This window comes from Alnus glutinosa, chromosome 1 (assembly GCF_958979055.1).
Source record: "Alnus glutinosa chromosome 1, dhAlnGlut1.1, whole genome shotgun sequence".
Lineage (NCBI taxonomy): Eukaryota > Viridiplantae > Streptophyta > Magnoliopsida > Fagales > Betulaceae > Alnus > Alnus glutinosa.
The window spans coordinates 13521189-13540699 of NC_084886.1; the positions used below are offsets into that span (position 1 = coordinate 13521189).

General features: G+C 35.4%; 2 protein-coding genes across 2 annotated transcripts; both read right to left on the minus strand.

Annotated features, from left to right (window-relative positions):
* Nucleotides 1-151: 151 nt before the first annotated feature.
* Nucleotides 152-3197, minus strand: LOC133873645 (receptor-like kinase TMK4). Its single transcript, XM_062311383.1, has 2 exons — nt 1330-3197; nt 152-720 (listed from the first exon to the last, which is right to left on the minus strand). Exons 1-2 carry the CDS (start codon nt 3062-3064, stop codon nt 254-256), a joined length of 2202 nt encoding a protein of 733 aa, XP_062167367.1. The 5' UTR covers nt 3065-3197; the 3' UTR covers nt 152-253.
* A 3797-nt stretch (nt 3198-6994) lies between these two features.
* On the minus strand, nt 6995-17962 carry LOC133872652 (receptor-like kinase TMK4). Its single transcript, XM_062310257.1, has 3 exons — nt 17810-17962; nt 8152-9607; nt 6995-7582 (listed from the first exon to the last, which is right to left on the minus strand). Exons 1-3 carry the CDS (start codon nt 17960-17962, stop codon nt 7146-7148), a joined length of 2046 nt encoding a protein of 681 aa, XP_062166241.1. The 3' UTR covers nt 6995-7145.
* Nucleotides 17963-19511: the final 1549 nt, after the last annotated feature.

Here is a 19511-nt window from a genome sequence, read left to right on the forward strand (position 1 = left end):
AAAAGTACATTAATTGAAGCAAAAGTAAAATTTTTTATTAACTGTATATATAAGCTAGGCTAATTTTTTAAGATATTCAGGTTGTCTTCTTTAATTATGTATTCACTCCATCTCATTTTTTTAGCTCTCTCTCTCTCTCCTGTACAACACCTTCTTTAAAGTTAGAGTAAGTTTTATTAAGACTTATAATACAACCAACACAATTCTTGAGGCTCGACACCCTCAATATAGACCTATCTTACAGTGATTCGTACTATTGCGAGTAATATTTATTATTGATGTTACAAAAAGATTGCGAGTTGTAATTATTATTGACGTTACAAAGCGACGCCGTAAGAGCTTGAGGAAGGGTCATGTCTAAGTCAATGCCATTGCTCTCTTCTGCTTCTTGAGAAGATGGTTTCCACTGCTCTACCAGAGGACTTAAGATGCTGACTGCATGCCCCATATCGGGTCTTTGGTATGGCTCCCGAGCAGTGCAATGTCCTGCCAGCTCGGCTACTTTGTATATGCTCTCCATGGTCTCTTCGTCGGGGTTAAGAGTTTGATCAATGGCCTTCGGTATGTTCTCCCTGTTTATTAGGACGCTGCGGAACCATGTGACCATATCAGACCAGTCATCTAGCACACTATCATCCAGCGCTTTTCTACCAGTAATCAGCTCCATCAAAACCACTCCATAAGCATAAACATCCACTTTTGTTGTCACTCTACCGGTAGCTGTTGACAAACAAAGAAAATGATCAAGTGTCGTGCAGACAAATTCCATACATATGACACAAGCAAATGAAAAGAAAACATCTCACTCCCCCCAAAAAAGGAAAATATGTTTTGAGTATGTAAATGTATAACACCTAGCCCCAAAAAATTAACAGGGTAATTGGTTAGAGAATAGTTTTGACCATGTGATAATGCAAAACTGGTTATGGGAGAACAAAATGCAAATGATCAAGATCTCATAGTCACAATAGTGTTTTGAATTGATAATTTTTTTTTGATAAGTAGTGTTTTGAATTGATAATTAAGGTTTCAAAAAATGTAAACTAAAAGTCCAAAATATAATGCTTTTATTAACAGTTAACGTTTCCAATCATTCTCATATTTATACTATTTGGGATTTTAGGAGCTTATCAGGCAGAATGCAGGATGTTTATATGATTTTTTTTCTTTCCCAAATAAAAGGGGTAAACATATGCGAACAAAATGAATACGAATTCTACGAGTTGAGCAGGATGTGAAGAGATAGTTTGCAAGTAAATTTGAAAGTTTGGCAACATCCTGATTGATTCAATTTAAGACAAGATAATAAAAATCTCAGACAAGTCTTACCTGCATACTCGGGTGGGAGATACCCAAATGTCCCAGCCAGACGTGTCTCCACAGAGTCCTTCCCATCAGGCACATTTTTAACCAAACCAAAATCCGAAACCTTGGCCCTCATATCATCCCCAAGAAGTATGTTGGATGGTTTTAAATCTCTATGAATGAAACTTTGTTGAGCTAAGCTGTGGAGATACTCCACTCCTCGTCCCACATCCAATGCTATTGTAACCCTCTGCTTCCAAGTAAGAGGAGAGCAGCCATTCTCAGGCCAATAGAACAAATGCTGTGTTAACGTCCCCTGAGGCATATACTCGAACACCAAAAACCTCTCATTGCCATTGACACAGGATCCTAAAAGAGCAACCAGATGCCTATGCCTAACTTTAGTAAGGACTGCAATCTCAGCCTGAAATTCTTTCATTCCTTTGCTACCCATTGCCACAGATTCCATCCTCTTCACAGCAATCTTAGTCCCATCATGCAATTCTCCTTTGTACACAACTCCAGATCCCCCGCTACCCAAAATGTTATCTTCGCTAAAATTGTTAGTGACTTGTCTAAGAACTTGGATTGAAATTGCGACATTTCCGCCCTCGAAAACAGGAAGATCACCACCGATTATGCCATTCTTAACAACTTCCTTCCCATTTTCAGTGTTCTCCACCCTTCCAAACTTCCTATGCCCCCTACCAACATAACATTTAATCCAAACAAATAACAAAACCACAACGAAAATCACAACAGCAATAACTATACCAGCAATCATACCGGTAGAGACGGAACTACCACCCGACCCTGTTCCGGCCGGACTCCCACTAGGCGTTGTGCCATTTGAACCCGAGGATGTTCCTCCATTTCCAGAGCTCGGAGTAGTCGTCCCAAGCAACGGATTGCCAGTCGCAGTGAACTTCACCGTCGACGCGAATTTCGGTATCGACCCTGTAAAGTTATTGTTCGAAACGTCAAGAACCTGCAGGCCCGGCAAGGAGGACAAATCTGGGATCGGACCCGTGAACTGGTTCTCCTGGAGCCATACCTGGTTCAACTGGGTCATCGAAGACAACACGTCGATGGTACCCGACAAGCCATTTACCTGGTTGTTGAGCGAGAGGTTCTGAATCCCAGATCCTCCGAAAGATTTAGGCAAAGGGCCAGTGAGATCGTTGAATGCAAGATCGAGAACCTTCAGATTGGGAAAGGAGTCGAAGATATCCGGTAAGGGCCCAACCAAATTCGAAGTGCCGGCAGCGAGCGTGACCAGGCTAGTGGCCTGATTCAACTCGGTGGGGATAGTCCAGGGTGAAAGATTCGAGTTCGAACTCAGGAACAAGAACTTCAGGCTCTTGAGTCCTTGGAAGAAGCCGGCGGGGATGGAGTTGAAATTGTTGTTGTCAAGGTAGAGTTGTTGAAGAGACGAGAGGTTGGCAAGGGAGGGTAGGGGCCCGGAGAAGTAGTTCCCTTGGAGAGAGAGAGAGATGAGCTGGGTGAGAGAGCCGAGATTGGAGGGAAGAGTGCCCGAGAGATTCTTGGAAACCAAGACGATGGATGTGACACGATCGTTGCTGTTGCAGCTCACGTTCTTCCACTGACAGGGGGCTGTGCTGGCGGACCAGCCGCTCGGGACGGGGCTGAGGGCGGCGAGGAGCTCGGCCATGACAGCGGCGTCATCGGCGGCGGTGAAGGATGAAAGGGCGAGGAGAATGAAGGTAGAGAGACAGAGAAGAGTTCTCGAGTGACCCATTTCCAGATAGAGAGAGAGAGAGAGAGAGAGGAGTGGTATCTTTTGTAGAGACAGGAGAGGGGATTTTCTCTGCGAGTGTTTTGTGAAAGGGTGTTGGTTTGGGGAGGTTATAAGACTCCGGCCGCCAGAGTTTTGATGGAAGACTTTTATTTATTTATTTTTTGAAATGGTTTGAAGTCAAGAAGCTTCACCTTTTCCATGAAATTTCAATTTTATCCCACGTAAATTTTAGGAGCAGTTTTTTTTTTTAGGGAATGATTTTTTCATGCCACGTGTGGTAAAATTGGAATTTTAAGAGAGGTGTGAAGAAGAAGCTTCACACTTTTTTTGAAGAAACGAGTTGTTGAAGTCTTCTGCCAAAAGCCAGCATTTATATCTCAAACGACTCGTTGGCTTAGACTTTATCAAAGTTGAAGGTGCGTGTCCCAATCCAACATGAACTTTTTAAATGGGCATTTTTTATTTATTTATTTATTTTTTTGACATTGTGATAATTTAATGTTATTGTAAATAATGTTCTATTATTTGAATTTTTTAAATGCGTGCTAAGATATGTGACATCATTAACACCGTTAAATAAAACATTAAATCCTTACCATGACTGAAATGGAGAGGATATGATTATCCTATGTGATTATTTTTAATTATGAGAAAAATTAAATTTAGTAGTTAAATTTTGACCCTATTTTAATTTAGTCCCTAAATTTTTAATTTCGACAATTACGTATTTAAGTTTTTCTTTAGTTTTAAATAGGTTTCTTCATCAATTAATTAACGGTATGCCATGTCAGACCAATCAATTAATGTCACATGCTTCTTGTTCAAAACTTCATGTGCCAATTGTACGTGGCACGTGGCACATTTATTTTAAATTACTAATATACCCTGAATTAAAAATTATAACAGTGAAAATCAACCTAAGATGATGTGATAATAAAAATCAATATTTGAATCAACAATGACTTTGTCAAGAAAAAATCAATATTTGAATCAACAATGACTTTGTCAAGAAAAAATCAATGATTGATTTTCATTGCTACATCATCTCAATTGTATGACAATAATATTATAATCTACTAAATATCATATCTCTTTGGGTATTCATAATCATAACAATAGGATTTAAACTCACCTTATTCCAAACTATATGTTGCTGGAAACTCAAAACAAATGTAATGAATCATCACAGATTCAAAAACTCACTTAAAGCACTTACAATGACCTCTTCATAATTTATCCAAATCTAACTTTAAAAATTATTTTTATTAATTTAGATAGTCACTTTTTAAAATTATTAAAAAACAAACTCTTTAAATGTTTATACTTTAAATAAATACTATATTTTAATCACAAAAGTAATTGTCATGAATACATTTGTGGTGCCAAAAAAAAAGAGAAAAGGTTGGCAAGGATTGTAAAAAAGTAATATTAAAATAATTATAAATTTTCTTTTTGGTTCTTTAAATGTAAAGAGAAAAAGACAAACGTTAAGTTTAACATTTGCTAAAGAGTTTGTTATATGGGCAATTGTATAATTTTTGTTATTTTTTTTTTATTTTTTTTTATAAAAAATTAAATATAAAGGGGCCATTGTGACTGCTCTTTAACCTATCAAGAAGAAATTAAACCAAATCGGAAGGGCCATAGATTTGGTAAATTTGGGAATAAATCAGAATTTTGTTGGCAAAAGATGAAGTAGCTAATAAGAGTTAAATGGTTTTTTGTTTTTAATTATTTAAATAATTAAAAAAAAGGGCCAGTGACAGAGTCATTCGGATAGGAGTAAAAAATTGGGATTCACCGTCGTACTCTGTGTCCTCTAGTGGTTGCCGTGCCCCCAACTGTTCCTATGCACCGGCGCGTTGTGGTCAGCACCCGACAACTGCCTTCCCCCCTCTTCAGCTAGAGGCGGTTTTAGGCAGATCCGATGTTCTCCTGTTGGCGGCTCCCCTCCCCTCTCCTAACCAAACCTCTGATGTTGGTTTTATTTTTGTTTTTATTTTTGTTTTCAGTTGCAGTTTTTCGGCCATCTTTCGTGTCGTTGGCGTGGTGTTTTTTTTTTTTTGCTATGCGATCTTCTTCACATGCTCTGTTGATGCCAGATCCATTGTCGGATGTTTTTTCTTTGGTTAGATCCGTAGGCTGCCTCTTTGATGCTCGGATATTATTGGATTTCTTTGCTTTTTAGCATAGATCAGCCCTCTTTTAATTTTAGTAGTGGTGCGTTTTTGTTAAAAGTGGCTTCCAATATATGTTCTTGTAATCTTTGGGTGTTTTTAGGTAGTTTGCTCCCAAATCAGAAATTAGTTCTGATTTTGTATTTAGGGAGTCTTTGTACACCTTAATTGCTGTAATTGGACCTTTGGGTCTCCTTTTTAATGAATGCAGGTACTCTTTATTAATAAATAAAAATACAAATAAAAAATTGGGATTCGAATATGCTTAGTAAAAGGTAAGAGCTGAGATGAGATTCTAAGAGGGATGGAATTGAGATTTTAGGTTTTGGGACAAAATAAAATAAATATATATATATATATATAATTGGACCTTTGGGTCCCCTTTTTAATGAATGCTGGTTCTCTTTGTTTTTTTTTTTTTTTTTAACAAATAGTATGTGCTATTATAAAATTTGCAAAATACATCGTGAGAAAGAGGGACAGGACCTCCTAAACTCTAAGCCAGAATAATCTGACTTAAAAAACAGTTGACATGTGGCAGACCATTAAATATTGGACGGAAAAATAAACAAAGATACTAATTTCGTCTTTTTCCAAAATTTAGGTACTATTTGTGAAGAAAAATGAAACTGAGGTACCAAAAAATAAAGTTTCAAACCACATATACCAAAAATATATTTAACCCTTAATTCAATCACTCCCTCTTTCTCACGAATCAGGATGTAGATTCTCAAATTATGTGAATTTAACTTGTTTCATATATCGAACGGCAAGCAAAATTATAAATATAAAAAATGTGACATTTTAATAATGAGAATTAAGTATATTTTTATCCAGTTCTTACGCTTTATATTGTATAAAAACTTTAAGGAAAAAACTGTGTTTTAATTTAATAAAGAAAAGCGTTTCTTAAAAAAAAAAAAAAAAAATTCCTTTTAAAATGAGTGTCTTTATTTTTTATTATCCCAATAACATAACATATCTTTAACATAGAGTATTTTTAAACGGCCTAATTGACATCCACATGGCGGTCGTTGTCCATTAATTAACACCAGCACCATCATCGATCGACTCCAAATTAAGTCTATCGCTAGAAATTAATTAATCCACTTGTTAGTTGGTTGAGGGGGAAAGGAAAATAATAGAGAGAAGATGGGAGTGTGGTCGTGGAGTCTCTTTTGGTGCTTGTAAACATGTTGACGAGTGTACCAATTAGGATGGCAGTGATTGTTGTTGCCTATTTCTTTTGTTGGACAAATTATGAAATAATATTGAAGAAATTATGAAGCCAAAAAATAAAAAATTTAGATTTCAAGACTCGATCGCAACAAGTCAACAACCATATCTTTATCCTTTTTTTCTTTTTTTTTTTTTTATAAGTTTTATATATTTATATTTCTTATTAAAAATAACATATGTCATTATTTTATTTCCGTTGACGTGATACGAATCTGCCAAATGTTTTAACAAAATTTGACTTCATGGACTAAATTGTTTTTTTGGCATATCCTAGAAACTTTTAAGTTCACTTTGATACGATAGAAAACAATTTGTAATTTATGCCAATCACATTAATTAATTTTGCATTTATCTCTCTCAAATAACTAAAAGTTAACATTTTAAATGGTTTTAAGGTAACTAAAACTGTTAAATAAGCCAAAACTTTCCGGTAGTTTTATACTTGAGTGCATATACGTTTAATAGCTATGCAAAAATTTCACTAACAATGGTTAATAAAGAGTAGGTTGAAAAATAACCAAAATTTAGACTCTTCTTTAAAGTTAAGAGTAAGTTTTATTAAGACTTATAATACAACCAACGCAATTCTTGAGGCTTGACACTCTTAATATAAACTTATCCTACAGTAATTCGTACTATTGCGAATAATATTTATTATTGACGTTTCAAAAAGATTGTGAGTGGTTTTTATTATTGACGTTAAAAAGCGACCACGTCACAGCTTGAGGAAGGCTCATGTCTAAGTCAATGCCATTGCTCTCTTCTGCTTCTTGAGAAGATGGTTTCCACTGCTCCACCAGAGGACTTAAGATGCTGACTGCGTGCCCCATATCTGGTCTTTTGTATGGCTCCCGAGCAGTGCAATGTCCTGCCAGCTCGGCTACTTTGTATATGCTCTCCATGGTCTCTTCGTCGGGGTTAAGAGTTTGATCAATGGCCTTCGGTATGTTCTCCTTGTTTATTAGGACCCCGCGGAACCATGTGACCATATCAGACCACTCATCTAGCACACTATCATCCAGGGCTTTTCTACCAGTAATCAGCTCCATCAAAACCACTCCATAAGCATACACATCCACTTTTGTTGTCACTCTACCAGAAGCTGTTGACAAACAAAGAAAATGATGAAATGTCGTGCAGACAAAATCCATATATATGACACAAGCAAATGAAAAGAAAACATCACTCCCCCCAAAAAAGGAAAATATGTTTGAGTATGTAAATGTATGACACCTAGCCCCAAAAAATTAACAGGGTGATTGGTTAGAGAATAGTTTTGACCATGTGATAATGCAAAACTGGTTATGGGAGAACAAAATGCAAATGATCAAGATCTCATAGTCATAACAGTGTTTTGTATTGATAATTAAGGTTTCAAAAAATGTAAACTAAAAGTCCAAAATAATGCTTTTATTAACAGTTAACATTTCCAATCATTCTCATACTAATACTATTTGGGATATTAGGAGCTTGTCAGGCAGAATGCAGGATGTTTATATGATTTTTTTCTTTCCCAAATAAAAGGGGTAAACATATGGGAGCAAAATGAATACGAATTCTACGAGTTGAGCAGGATGTGAAGAGATAGTTTGCAAGTAAATTTGAAAGTTTGGCAACATCCTGATTGATTCAATTTAAGACAAGATAATAAAAATCTCAGACATGTCTTACCTGCATACTCGGGTGGGAGATACCCAAATGTCCCAGCCAAACGTGTCTCCACAGAGTCCTTCCCATCAGGCACATTTTTAACCAAACCAAAATCCGAAACCTTGGCCCTCATATCATCCCCAAGAAGTATGTTGGATGGTTTTAAATCTCTATGAATGAAACTCTGTTGAGCTAAGCTGTGGAGATACTCCACTCCTCGTCCCACATCCAATGCTATTGTAACCCTCTGCTTCCAAGTAAGAGGAGAGCAGCCATTCTCAGGCCAATAGAACAAATGCCGTGTTAACGTCCCCTGAGGCATATACTCGAACACCAAAAACCTCTCATTGCCATTGACACAGGATCCTAAAAGAGCAACCAGATGCCTATGCCTAACTTTAGTAAGGACTGCAATCTCAGCCTGAAATTCTTTCATTCCTTTGCTACCCATTGCCACAGATTCCATCCTCTTCACAGCAATCTTAGTCCCATCATGCAATTCTCCTTTGTACACAACTCCAGATCCCCCCCTACCCAAAATGTTATCTTCACTAAAATTGTTAGTGACTTGTCTAAGAACTTGGATTGAAATTGCGACATTTCCGCCCTCAAAAACTGGAGGATCACCACCGATTATGCGATTCTTAAAAACTTCCTTCCCATTTTCAGGGTTCTCCACCCTTCCAAACTTCCTATGCCGCCCTCCAACATAACATTTAATAGAAACAAATAACAAAACCACAACGAAAATCACAACAGCAATAACTATACCAGCAATCACACCGGTAGAGACGGAACTACCACCCGGCCCTGGTCCGGCTGGACTCCCAAGCAACGGATTGCCGGTCGCATTGAACTTCACCGTCAACGTGAATTTCGGTATCGACCTATTAAGGTTATTGTTCGAAACGTCAAGAACCTGCAGGCCCGGCAAGGAGGCCAAGTTATCCGGTATGGAACCAGTCAAGTTATTATCATTTAGATACAAAGTCCTTAACGATGTCAGATTCGCAATGGCTGGTGAGATTGTCCCCACAAAACCCTGTTTCCCGAAATTCACGTTTATAATCTTCTTCTGCGAATCGCAGGTAATGAAACTCCATCCAGCGCACGCGTCGTTACCTTGCCAAGAACTGGCTAGCTTGATCGGGTACCCCAACGCCGCGGCGACCTCGAGCAATATCGTCACCTGTGAATCACAAGGCCCCGGGGTGCTCATGCAGTAGCTATTGGTACCATTATTAGTGACCGTGGCCACAGAGGTCCCGAACGCCGGGAAAGGACCTTGGAGCTCATTGTTGTTCAAAGAAATATTCTTCAAGCCAGGTAGAGAGAGAGAAAGAGAGAGAGGGGTTGGATCTTTTGTAGAGACAGGAGAGGAGGTTGTCTCTGCGCGTGTTTTGCGAAAGGGTGTTGGGTTGGGGAGGGGGTTTCTGCTGGAGTGGTGAGGATACGAGGCTCCTGGCCTACTTATGCCCTGTTTAGTTCGGAAACGGTTCCAAATGAATGGAGAAAAGCCGGTTTACGGCTACGATTTGTTAAAAAAAAAAAAAAAAATCTACGGATTAAAAACTGCCAGCTCATTTAAAAGTCCCATCTCATTTAAAGGAGAAATGATAGTTAACGGTCTCCTGTTTATCAATTCTCCATTTATAGTCTATCTCATTTAAAGCTTTACCTGCTGTTTTTTTAAAATTTTTTTTTTTCTTAATATTACCTGCTGTGTTTGAATGCTAGACATTTGGGAGAATGACTTTTTTTTTTTTTTTTTTATTTAAATGGTTTGAAGTCAATAAGCTTCGCCTCTTTTTTGAAATTTCAATTTTACTGTTAGCAGGAGTAGTTTTTTTCAAAGAAAGATTTTTTCATGCCATATGGGATAAAATTGAAATTTCAAGAAAGGGGTGAAGAAGAAGCTTCACACTTTTAAAACGATCAAAAAGTCTTCTGCCAAAAGGGTATTTTGTCGGGGGGGGGGGGGGGCCGAGCGGACCTTAACTAACCCAACGACCTAACACGTAAACAAGTCTACTGCCAATTTTTGTCACCATGCGGAAATAAATAAGGGTATGGTCCAAAAATGTTACAATGATCGATGTGGGCCGGGTCACGTATCAGTCCAAAGAGGGTTTCCTGTCTTGTTCGTCTTTGTTCCTATCACTCAAAGTTGTTTGGCAAGAATATAAACGAAACAGAATTGTGTCTTTTACTATTTATGTTTTTTTTTTTTTTTTCATATTTTTTAATAATAATCCAAATCAAAACAATCACATTTTTTTTTTCACTTTTTATAGTACATTAATAATTTTTTTATTATTTTTCAAATAAAAAAATTCATTATATTACAAAACTTTTTTACTTTTCTATACAAATTCTTTTTACTTAATATTACATCATTACTTTTTACTAATTTTAAAATTAACAATCCACCACTCTCTGCATGTCTTTGCTAAACAAGACTAACATTTATATCTCAACTGACTCATTGACTTGGATTTTGTCAAAGTTGAAGGTGCGTGTCCTAATCCAGAATGAACTTTTTAAATGGGCAAGGTTTTTGTTTTTTGTTTTTTGTTTTTTTCACATTGTGATAATTTAATGTTATTGTTAGGGGCGGAACTAAAAATTTTGGTACGGGAGACGATTTATTTATTTATTTTTTTTATTGAAGAGATGGACTTACATAAATACAAAAGCATAGAGATATATAAAATCTTTATATATTTAGGTTTGTGCATATTGATATTAAATAAAAGTATTGAAGTCTTACATTTAATTTTATGACATCACAAACACACAGTTGTATAAACAACTAGCAAAATAAAAACTAGTAAAAAAAACCTAAACATAATCTATAAGGCCCAATATAAACGAAACTTATCATCGTAGACTTTTTTTTTTAAAAAAAAATAATAAAAAAAAATAAAAATAAATGTGTTACCCAAACCTTCCCTTACTCATTATTATTATTATTATTATTATTATTATTATTATTATGGTGGGGCTGCTTTATTACGTGAATCACAATTTATTTATGCTGGCCGGCGTTGCTTGCTTGCTTGAAGAACGTTTGGATAAGCTTGTATCATGCACGTTTGAAAACCCTTTGAAGGATCGATATTCCTTACCCTGTTGCTTTACCGTACAGCACAAGTTTTCCCTCTAGATTCTCATATCCACACCCAATCCGAAATTTCTCTGCAATTTCACCATTATTAAATGATCCATACTCCAAGTTTCCCCAACGACTTCACGAACCCTACTTTTGTACGTTAGCTTAGTCAAAAGTCGTGCAGCATTTTGCCATTTGCATAACCTGGAAGTTGCATGCCATGGGAGCATTATTAGCAGCTTCCTACAAGGGATCTGTTCCTTAAATTTTAGGAAAAATTTTAAGAAAGTCAAAAAAATCACCCCATAACAATTTCCCTACAATTATTTGTTCCTTAGGAAGTGATCAGTGCTTTCCAATCCATTCAATTGTTTATTCTAAAAATATAATATCTCTCTTACTTTATCTCTTTCTTTTCTTACTTTTAATTAAAGTAAAAATAACAAAATAATATTTTAATGATATAGGGAAAAATGAAGGGAAGCTGCTGTGGGGTGTTTTTTGATAGGAAAGTAAAAAGTAGTTTTATTTCTTATATTTAGGGAAAATGAAGGGGAAAAAAAGGGAAGCTGCTAGGAATGCTCTGAGTCATGACTACCTACCTTCTCTTTTTAAAACGAGTAATGCAACTTTTTTAAGAATAACTGGTATGGTGTGAAATGAGTGTTTTGGTTGCAGCTGATTCTGCAGCTTGGTACGTTGTATCTAAGGCGTAAGTCACACATTAAGAAAAGCAAAGTGATTGATGTTAGAAATAATCAACATATTACTTAATCTAACATGCGCAGCGGAAAACGAATAAAACAGGATTCAGGCTTACCTCTAGCCATATTTGCTCAAGCGTCTCCACGATCCATCTGAAGAACAAGAAAATGTTATTTGAGGGATCTTCTAACCTATGCCTATGACTATATTGCCGTACTGATGGTGTACACAGGCTGTTTATTTATAGGGTAGGTCAGGGACCCTCAAATATGGTAAGTACCGTATTGTTCCTCCCATCAAGGAAACAATATTATTAATTGATTTTAAATCAATTAATCGATTGCATTACGGTAATCTAAATTAATTAAATTACCTAACCGTAATACCGTATATTATATTTATAATAAATATAATAAACACTGTATATGTGGCATATAGGCCATATATGGAGACAATATCTAACATTCTCCCACTTGGCCTTTATGACACATGACTTTATGGTATTAGGTTCCTTAGTTTGGCCAATCACTTATGGAATCCTCCCACTCAGATAAGAAATGTTTCACACGAATCATGGCGGTAAAACCATTATAAAATTAGGTCGTCCCTTCCATGTATCACGATGTAAAACACTCCTTACATGAGTACCTTATGGATAATCAAGCTTTATGAATGAACTTCCTATAAGTCATTCGGGTCCAACTTTATTTATCCTCATGGATAAAATAACAAAATGTGCACAAAATCTTTATTATCATAACTTTATGTCTATAGACCAAAAAGAGACAAACCAAGCGAAAATGAATTAATGAGTCTCATATATTCCGCATGACTTTATTCTTTCTTTATCGGTAAACTTTAAGTCATGGGATCCGCAATCATTAATTCAGTACTTATATGCTCAATAGACCCTTTATGTCTCTTAATGTTATCTCTCGTACTGAGATACTTGATGTCGATTTACTTCTGCTTCTACTCTTTATTCTTATAAAAGAAGATTATGGTAGAATTACCGCAGAATATCTTTATGGTCTAACTGTAAAATCGACAAGATTGAGATTTTCAACAAATGTCTCAACCATCATGCCTGTGTACTAAATTCATAGCACGCTAGACTTTTAGCTTTCTTGGTAGACATAGCAACTATAGTCTGCATACTGCATCTCTAGGATATATCCTTCAATAAAAAGATATATACCCTAAAGTAGACTTTCTACTATCTACACAATTAGTAAAACTCAAATCTAAACAACTAACCACCTTCAAATGGAAAGTGTATCCTTAGGTTAAGTTGTACTTCTTGGTTCCTTGCATATACCGCAAGACTTTATTTGCAGCACTTTATTGACTCAATATACTTATTGTCAGTCATATGGTTATGTATAATGCAGACACTTAAAACTTTTCATCTGCCCTTACTCCAATACCTTTTTGGGACATTAATCTGTATTTAATTAGTCCCTCTTAATTGCTACTGAAGGTGCAAATCCTTCATTCTAAATTTTTCCAAAACTTTTTCAATGTAGGCCTTCCGAGACAATGTTAATATTTTTTATGTCTCTGTGAATCTCTATGTCAAAAGACATAAGAGGTTTCACCCAAATCCTTCATTTCAAAGTTTTGTGAACTTTATGTAGCAAACCTAAATCACCACTTGCAAATATAGGGCTAGAAAGATTACTGTACTCCCACTGACCTTAAGGTATATATACTAATCAACAAGGTTTTCTAATAACCTTGTAAAAAGTATTTTACCATTGAGAGATCTATCACAGCCCATAAATAGAATTCTTTAATTTGCAAGCTTTCTGACTGTTATTTATAAAACCTTTTGATTGTTTCATGTAAATCTCGTCTTTAAGATCCTCATTCAGAAAAGTTGTTTTCGCATCTATTTGATGTAGCTCTGGATCAAAATGAGCTACTAATGCTATGATTATCTTGATGAACCATTCTTAGACACTGGAAAGAATGTTTCACGATAATCAATGCCTTCCTTATGAGTAAAAACATTGGCTACGAGTCTAGCTTGACTTTTGAGCAATGGATTTATCTCTTACTTCATGGCACTGAATCTTAATGTGGAGTTTTCTCCACTCATAGCATGTGAAAACAAATTTGGATCATCTTTATGTCCAATGTTAATATCAGACTCTGGGAGATATACAACATGATCACTAAGAATTGTTGATCTCCTTATTCTATAGGATTTTTCTTAATTCTACTTCCTCTGCATTTTTGCAATGGGAGAATAGACTTTTGAACCTGTTCTGTATGAGTTGGTTGTTCCAGAACTGATTGTGGCTCAGGATAATCAATCTGATTTTCCCTGAATACAATCAATCATCCTCTATGAGGAGGAGATTTAGCCAACTCTAGTGCTTCCTCAAATTCCAATTTATGTGAATGAGCACTCCCACTAGGTTCTACATCCTCTAGAAATTTTATAATCAACAACCCTAGGATTATATGAAGGATAATAAAACATTAAAACCCTTTAAAGTTTACTAGATAGCTTATAAAAGATCCGCTGGTTGTCCTTGAATCTAATTTCCTTAGGCGAGGATTATAAATCCCCTCTTTAGTAAGGCAACCCTATATGTGTAAATAATTTAAACTTGGCTTCCATCTTTTTCATACTTTTAAAAAAAAAAAATGTCTTAAGAATAACCTTAGATGGAATCCTATTTAACATATACACAACGGTTTTCAAAGCTTTACTCTATAAGGGTGATAGCAGATTAGTATTACTAATCATTTCCTTTTGTGTGTACCTACCTTAATACTCTATGCCTATATTAGATCTTATGATCTTCATATTGTTTCTCTTCTTCTTCCTTATAGGTATTGAAAGCATTCAATACCCCAGCTTTAATATTTAGAAGATAGAGATACATAAACTTTATATGGTCATCACTAAAAGAGATAAAAAATATCTCTGACCATTTAGGCAATGAGTATGAAAAGGTCAACACCTTTCAATGTACATGATCTCAAGAATCTCAAAATGCTCTCTTTGGCACCTCTAGTGGTCTTGTTGGTATGCTTTCTCTTATGCAGCCCACACAAGAACCAAAGTCAGTGAATTACCGACTTTTATTTACTGTATGGAGATATATTTCAATCTCCAAAGCCATAACCAGAGCATTTTTTAAATTCTCAAAGACTCTACTTTACGTCAACATCACTATGCAGAAATAAACAAATAATTTTGTTTCAAAAATTGGGACGTAGGTCAATTTTAAATAGACTTTAAATAAACCCCAACCAATATTCCACCAAAAAATAAGAAAAATTTCAAGTTTAAAATAAAATTGAAATTTTTAATAAGCCAAACTAGAAAATAGATTTCAAAAAGATTATGGAATATAAATCATTTTTGAGGTCAAAATTATAACTGAATTTTAAAATTAACCTATAGATCCCAACAAGCTCAAATTATAAACACGTGTTATCCATTTTAAAAAGGACTCTGCATTTGTGTTGACAATGTGGATTGTTAAACCATAATCAATCCACAATATATTTGATTGAGTCACTAAAAGAGATTCACGACATACTAGATATAGAGATTATCTTTATTTTAAGTCATTTCTTATACTTCATGCAATCTTTCTTTATATGCCCTTAATTTTCCTTATTTCATGAGAAATATGTATCTTGATTGCCATAATGCTTTATTGGCACCTTATTCTCATGCTTTAAGTGTTGGACATGATTGCATTTATTGGTCCTTCCTTTGACATGAATAATCATGTGAACACTTTATAAATTCTCTCATATCCTTGAACACACATGGTTAGAAGTTTATTTACTAACAATTTATCCTTACGTGTGTTACAAGATAAAATTCTACACTTAGAAGAGAGAATTCAAAAAATTGAAATAGACCAATAATGACTTAAAAATCTCAATCTTTAGGGACTTAAGCTAAACTACAATATCCTTCATTCCCATAATGGAATTAGAAACGCTCAAATGAAAAAGTATATTAATCTTTTTCCAGTCAGAAAAATATTACCATAATGTATTGGAATATAAAACCACAAAAGTAGAGTAATATGAACAGCTGCAATAACCAAGAAAATAAAAAATAAAAATACTTTAATGCTATGAAGTAACTTTATTTCAAATTAGCCAATGCCAATTTAAATAGTAAATAGTAAATTTCAACCTACCTGTGGGCAAAGGTTGCATCATGCATGAAATTTACTCTTTATTAACAAGACTAAAGCAAATTTAAATATTAATAAATAAAATTCTTCGTACCTTTGGGCAACCGAAAGAAATTTTACTTTTAATACTAAATTTGTTATCTTATTCTAATTAAGTAATAAAAATAAAAACTTCCCTTTGGGGATAAGTAATTACATTTATGAATTAACTACAAGACGATGTTAATTTTTCTATATGAAGTTCATGTGTATGATCCTTATGCAATTATTACAAAATTAGGATGCTTTGGCTCTCCCAAAATCATAATAATCACGTTGTAATTCATGAACATCTAATAAATCTTTATGAGGTTCATGCGTGTAATCATGATGTAATTATCATACAAAAATGGGATGCTTTGGCTCTCCCATAATTATCATGATAATTACGTGTGTGTAATCTTGATGCAATTATTATTCAAAAATTGGGATGCTTTGACTCTCCCAAAATCATAATAATAATTGCGACTTCATTAACATCTAACAACTTTATAGATGCCCCTTTAATAGCCCAAGAATATAACAAACCAATACTTAAATGGGGTAAACAGCATTCTCCAAGGTGCAAGCAGATGAGCTCCCAGGAAAGTGAGGGGGGTCACACCGGACACACTTAAATCCCAAGACTTTCCTTGCCAGAACTTTCCCCGACATTGCATTCTTAGATATTACTGTAAACACACCAGTATTTATGGTATTGTTGATTATTCTTAGGTCTATAGGCATCAAACAATTTATATATAACAATATAAATTCAACAATTAAAATATATTCCTCAATATATGTATTAAAGAACCAATAATCTTAAAATACAACACTGTAAATAATAAGTGGAATAAAACTGCAATATGAGGACATAATAAAAAATATAGCCCAATGGTTTAGTAGGTGGCCAAGGCCCTTTACACTTGGTGAACCCAAGTTCTAAACCCCACATGAGCCTACTATTTTTTTAATTCTTGATGGGCTACTTAAATGGGTTGCTGTATTGGGCTGACCCAATTGGGTTAACCCACTTAATTGAGTTGGGTATCTGTATTGGGCTGACCAAAATAAATCAGCCCACTTAATGGGCCCTTTTTTTTTTTTTTTTTTTTTTTAATTAAATAGGGCTTAATGGGTTTCTGGATTGGGCTGACCCGAATGGGTCAAACCATACCCAGTGCCCAATCCGACCCGCAATTAAAAATTAATCCGGCCCGACCCGGATTCACTTGATGGGTTGAAACCTTACCCGGTTCATAAACCCGAAAACCCGGATTCCTAAATGGGCCGAAATTACCTTATTGTGGGTCAGCCCACTTGATGACCCTAAATACCTTTAGCCCAAATTAAAACCCTACCCGAATTAGAACAAAACCCAGACCCGACCCATATTATCACAATGGGTTGAAAACCCTAGGAGACCTAAACTTGAAACCCTAGCCGCCTCCTTGCCGCCGCCACCTTCAGCGCCGCCGCCACCCTTATGCGGCGGCCAAGAGATGCCGCCGCTCTGACGACCACGGCGACCCTTATGGGTCGCCGTGTACCGGAGAAGCAGCGGCCAAAAGGCCGCTGCTGATTGAGGCAACGGGAACGGCGACCCAAAGGTCGCCGTTCACTGCAGTTGGAATGCTAGAACGGCGACCCTTGGGTAGCCGTTTACTGCAGAAGCAGCGGCCAAGGGGCCGCTGCTTGGGTGCTGGAACGGCGACCCTTGGGTCGCCGTTTTACTGCAGAAGCAGCGGCCTTTCGGTCGCTGCTTGAGGTACCGGAACGGCGACCCAAGGGTCGCCGCTTTTTCTGTAGGGGCACCCATACGGCAAACCAGAGGGGCTCTTTAGCTTGGTTTCCAGGCAGGGGCAAAACAGTAATTCAGAATTTTCATGCTCTTTAGTTATACAGTTTTTTCCACAATATGTATGTGAATATCACAGTACAAAAACCACAATATTGGAATATTGTATAAACAATAATGAACAATATCAATATTGTAAAACAATGTGTACTAATCAAAAGCAAAAAACTGTATATTATAATGGAAAAAATGCTCATATCCCGACAGTGAGTTATCAACCGCATGTGAATAACAGATTTAGTTATAAACACGAAATAAAACACTGAATTCAACATTGATAATGCATAGCAAAATTAAATGCTAAGCAAAATAGCATAGAGGTGGCTCTGATACCACATGTTAGAAATAATCAACATATTACTTAATCTAACATGCGCAGCGGAAAACGAATAAAACAGGATTCAGGCTTACCTCTAGCCATATTTGCTCAAGCGTCTCCACGATCCATCTGAAGAACAAGAAAATGTTATTTGAGGGATCTTCTAACCTATGCCTATGACTATATTGCCGTACTGATGGTGTACACAGGCTGTTTATTTATAGGCTAGGTCAGGGACCCTCAAATATGGTAAGTACCGTATTGTTCCTCCCATCAAGGAAACAATATTATTAATTGATTTTAAATCAATTAATCGATTCCATTACGGTAATCTAAATTAATTAAATTACCTAACCGTAATACTGTATATTATATTTATAATAAATATAATAAACACTGTATATGTGGCATATAGGCCATATATAGAGACAATATCTAACAATTGACGCATATTATAGGCGTAAGTCACACATTAAACCTAAGTAAACCTAACTCATCAATGTAAACCTGATCATTAAGAAGATGATTTCAGAATATTTACAATATTTAAGGAACTAGTTGATAAAAGAGAAAATTAAAATGACAAAACCTTTTTGTTTTATTGATAACATTAAATCCTCATGAATTAATGTATTTAGTACCCATTGGGTTTCTAAAGTCAACAAGAGGGTGAGAGTTTTGGAACTAAATTTAGAGTTTTTAAATTTTAGGGTGAGTTTTCTAAGGGCATGTTTGGGTAACGAATGTTTTTTAATTATATTTTATTATTTTTCAAAAGCATGTTAGAGTTTTTTTTTTTTTTTTTTTTTTTTTTTTTTTTTTTAATTAAAATTCTATGTAAGCTTTATCAAATTTTCTTTTTTCAATTTTGTTTCAAATTCTTTAAACCATCTAAAAAAAAATTTATAACTATTTTTAGTTAGAGTTCGGACTTGCATTAATAAAAGTGCAAGAGCAGTAATATAAGTTATATCCTGTAAATCTTTACTTAAATTAATAATTTAGAAGGGGAAAAAAAAAGGTTAATAAAAAATTCTACCGGGATTAGAAGAAAAAAATGGAAAGAAAATAAAAAGTAAAAAACATTTTTATACAACGCAAACAATATGGAGACAAATAGGGAGAAAAAAAAAAGTGAATATCCTATAAATGAAAGAAATTAAGTAAAACAATTTCTATTATAGGGGCACG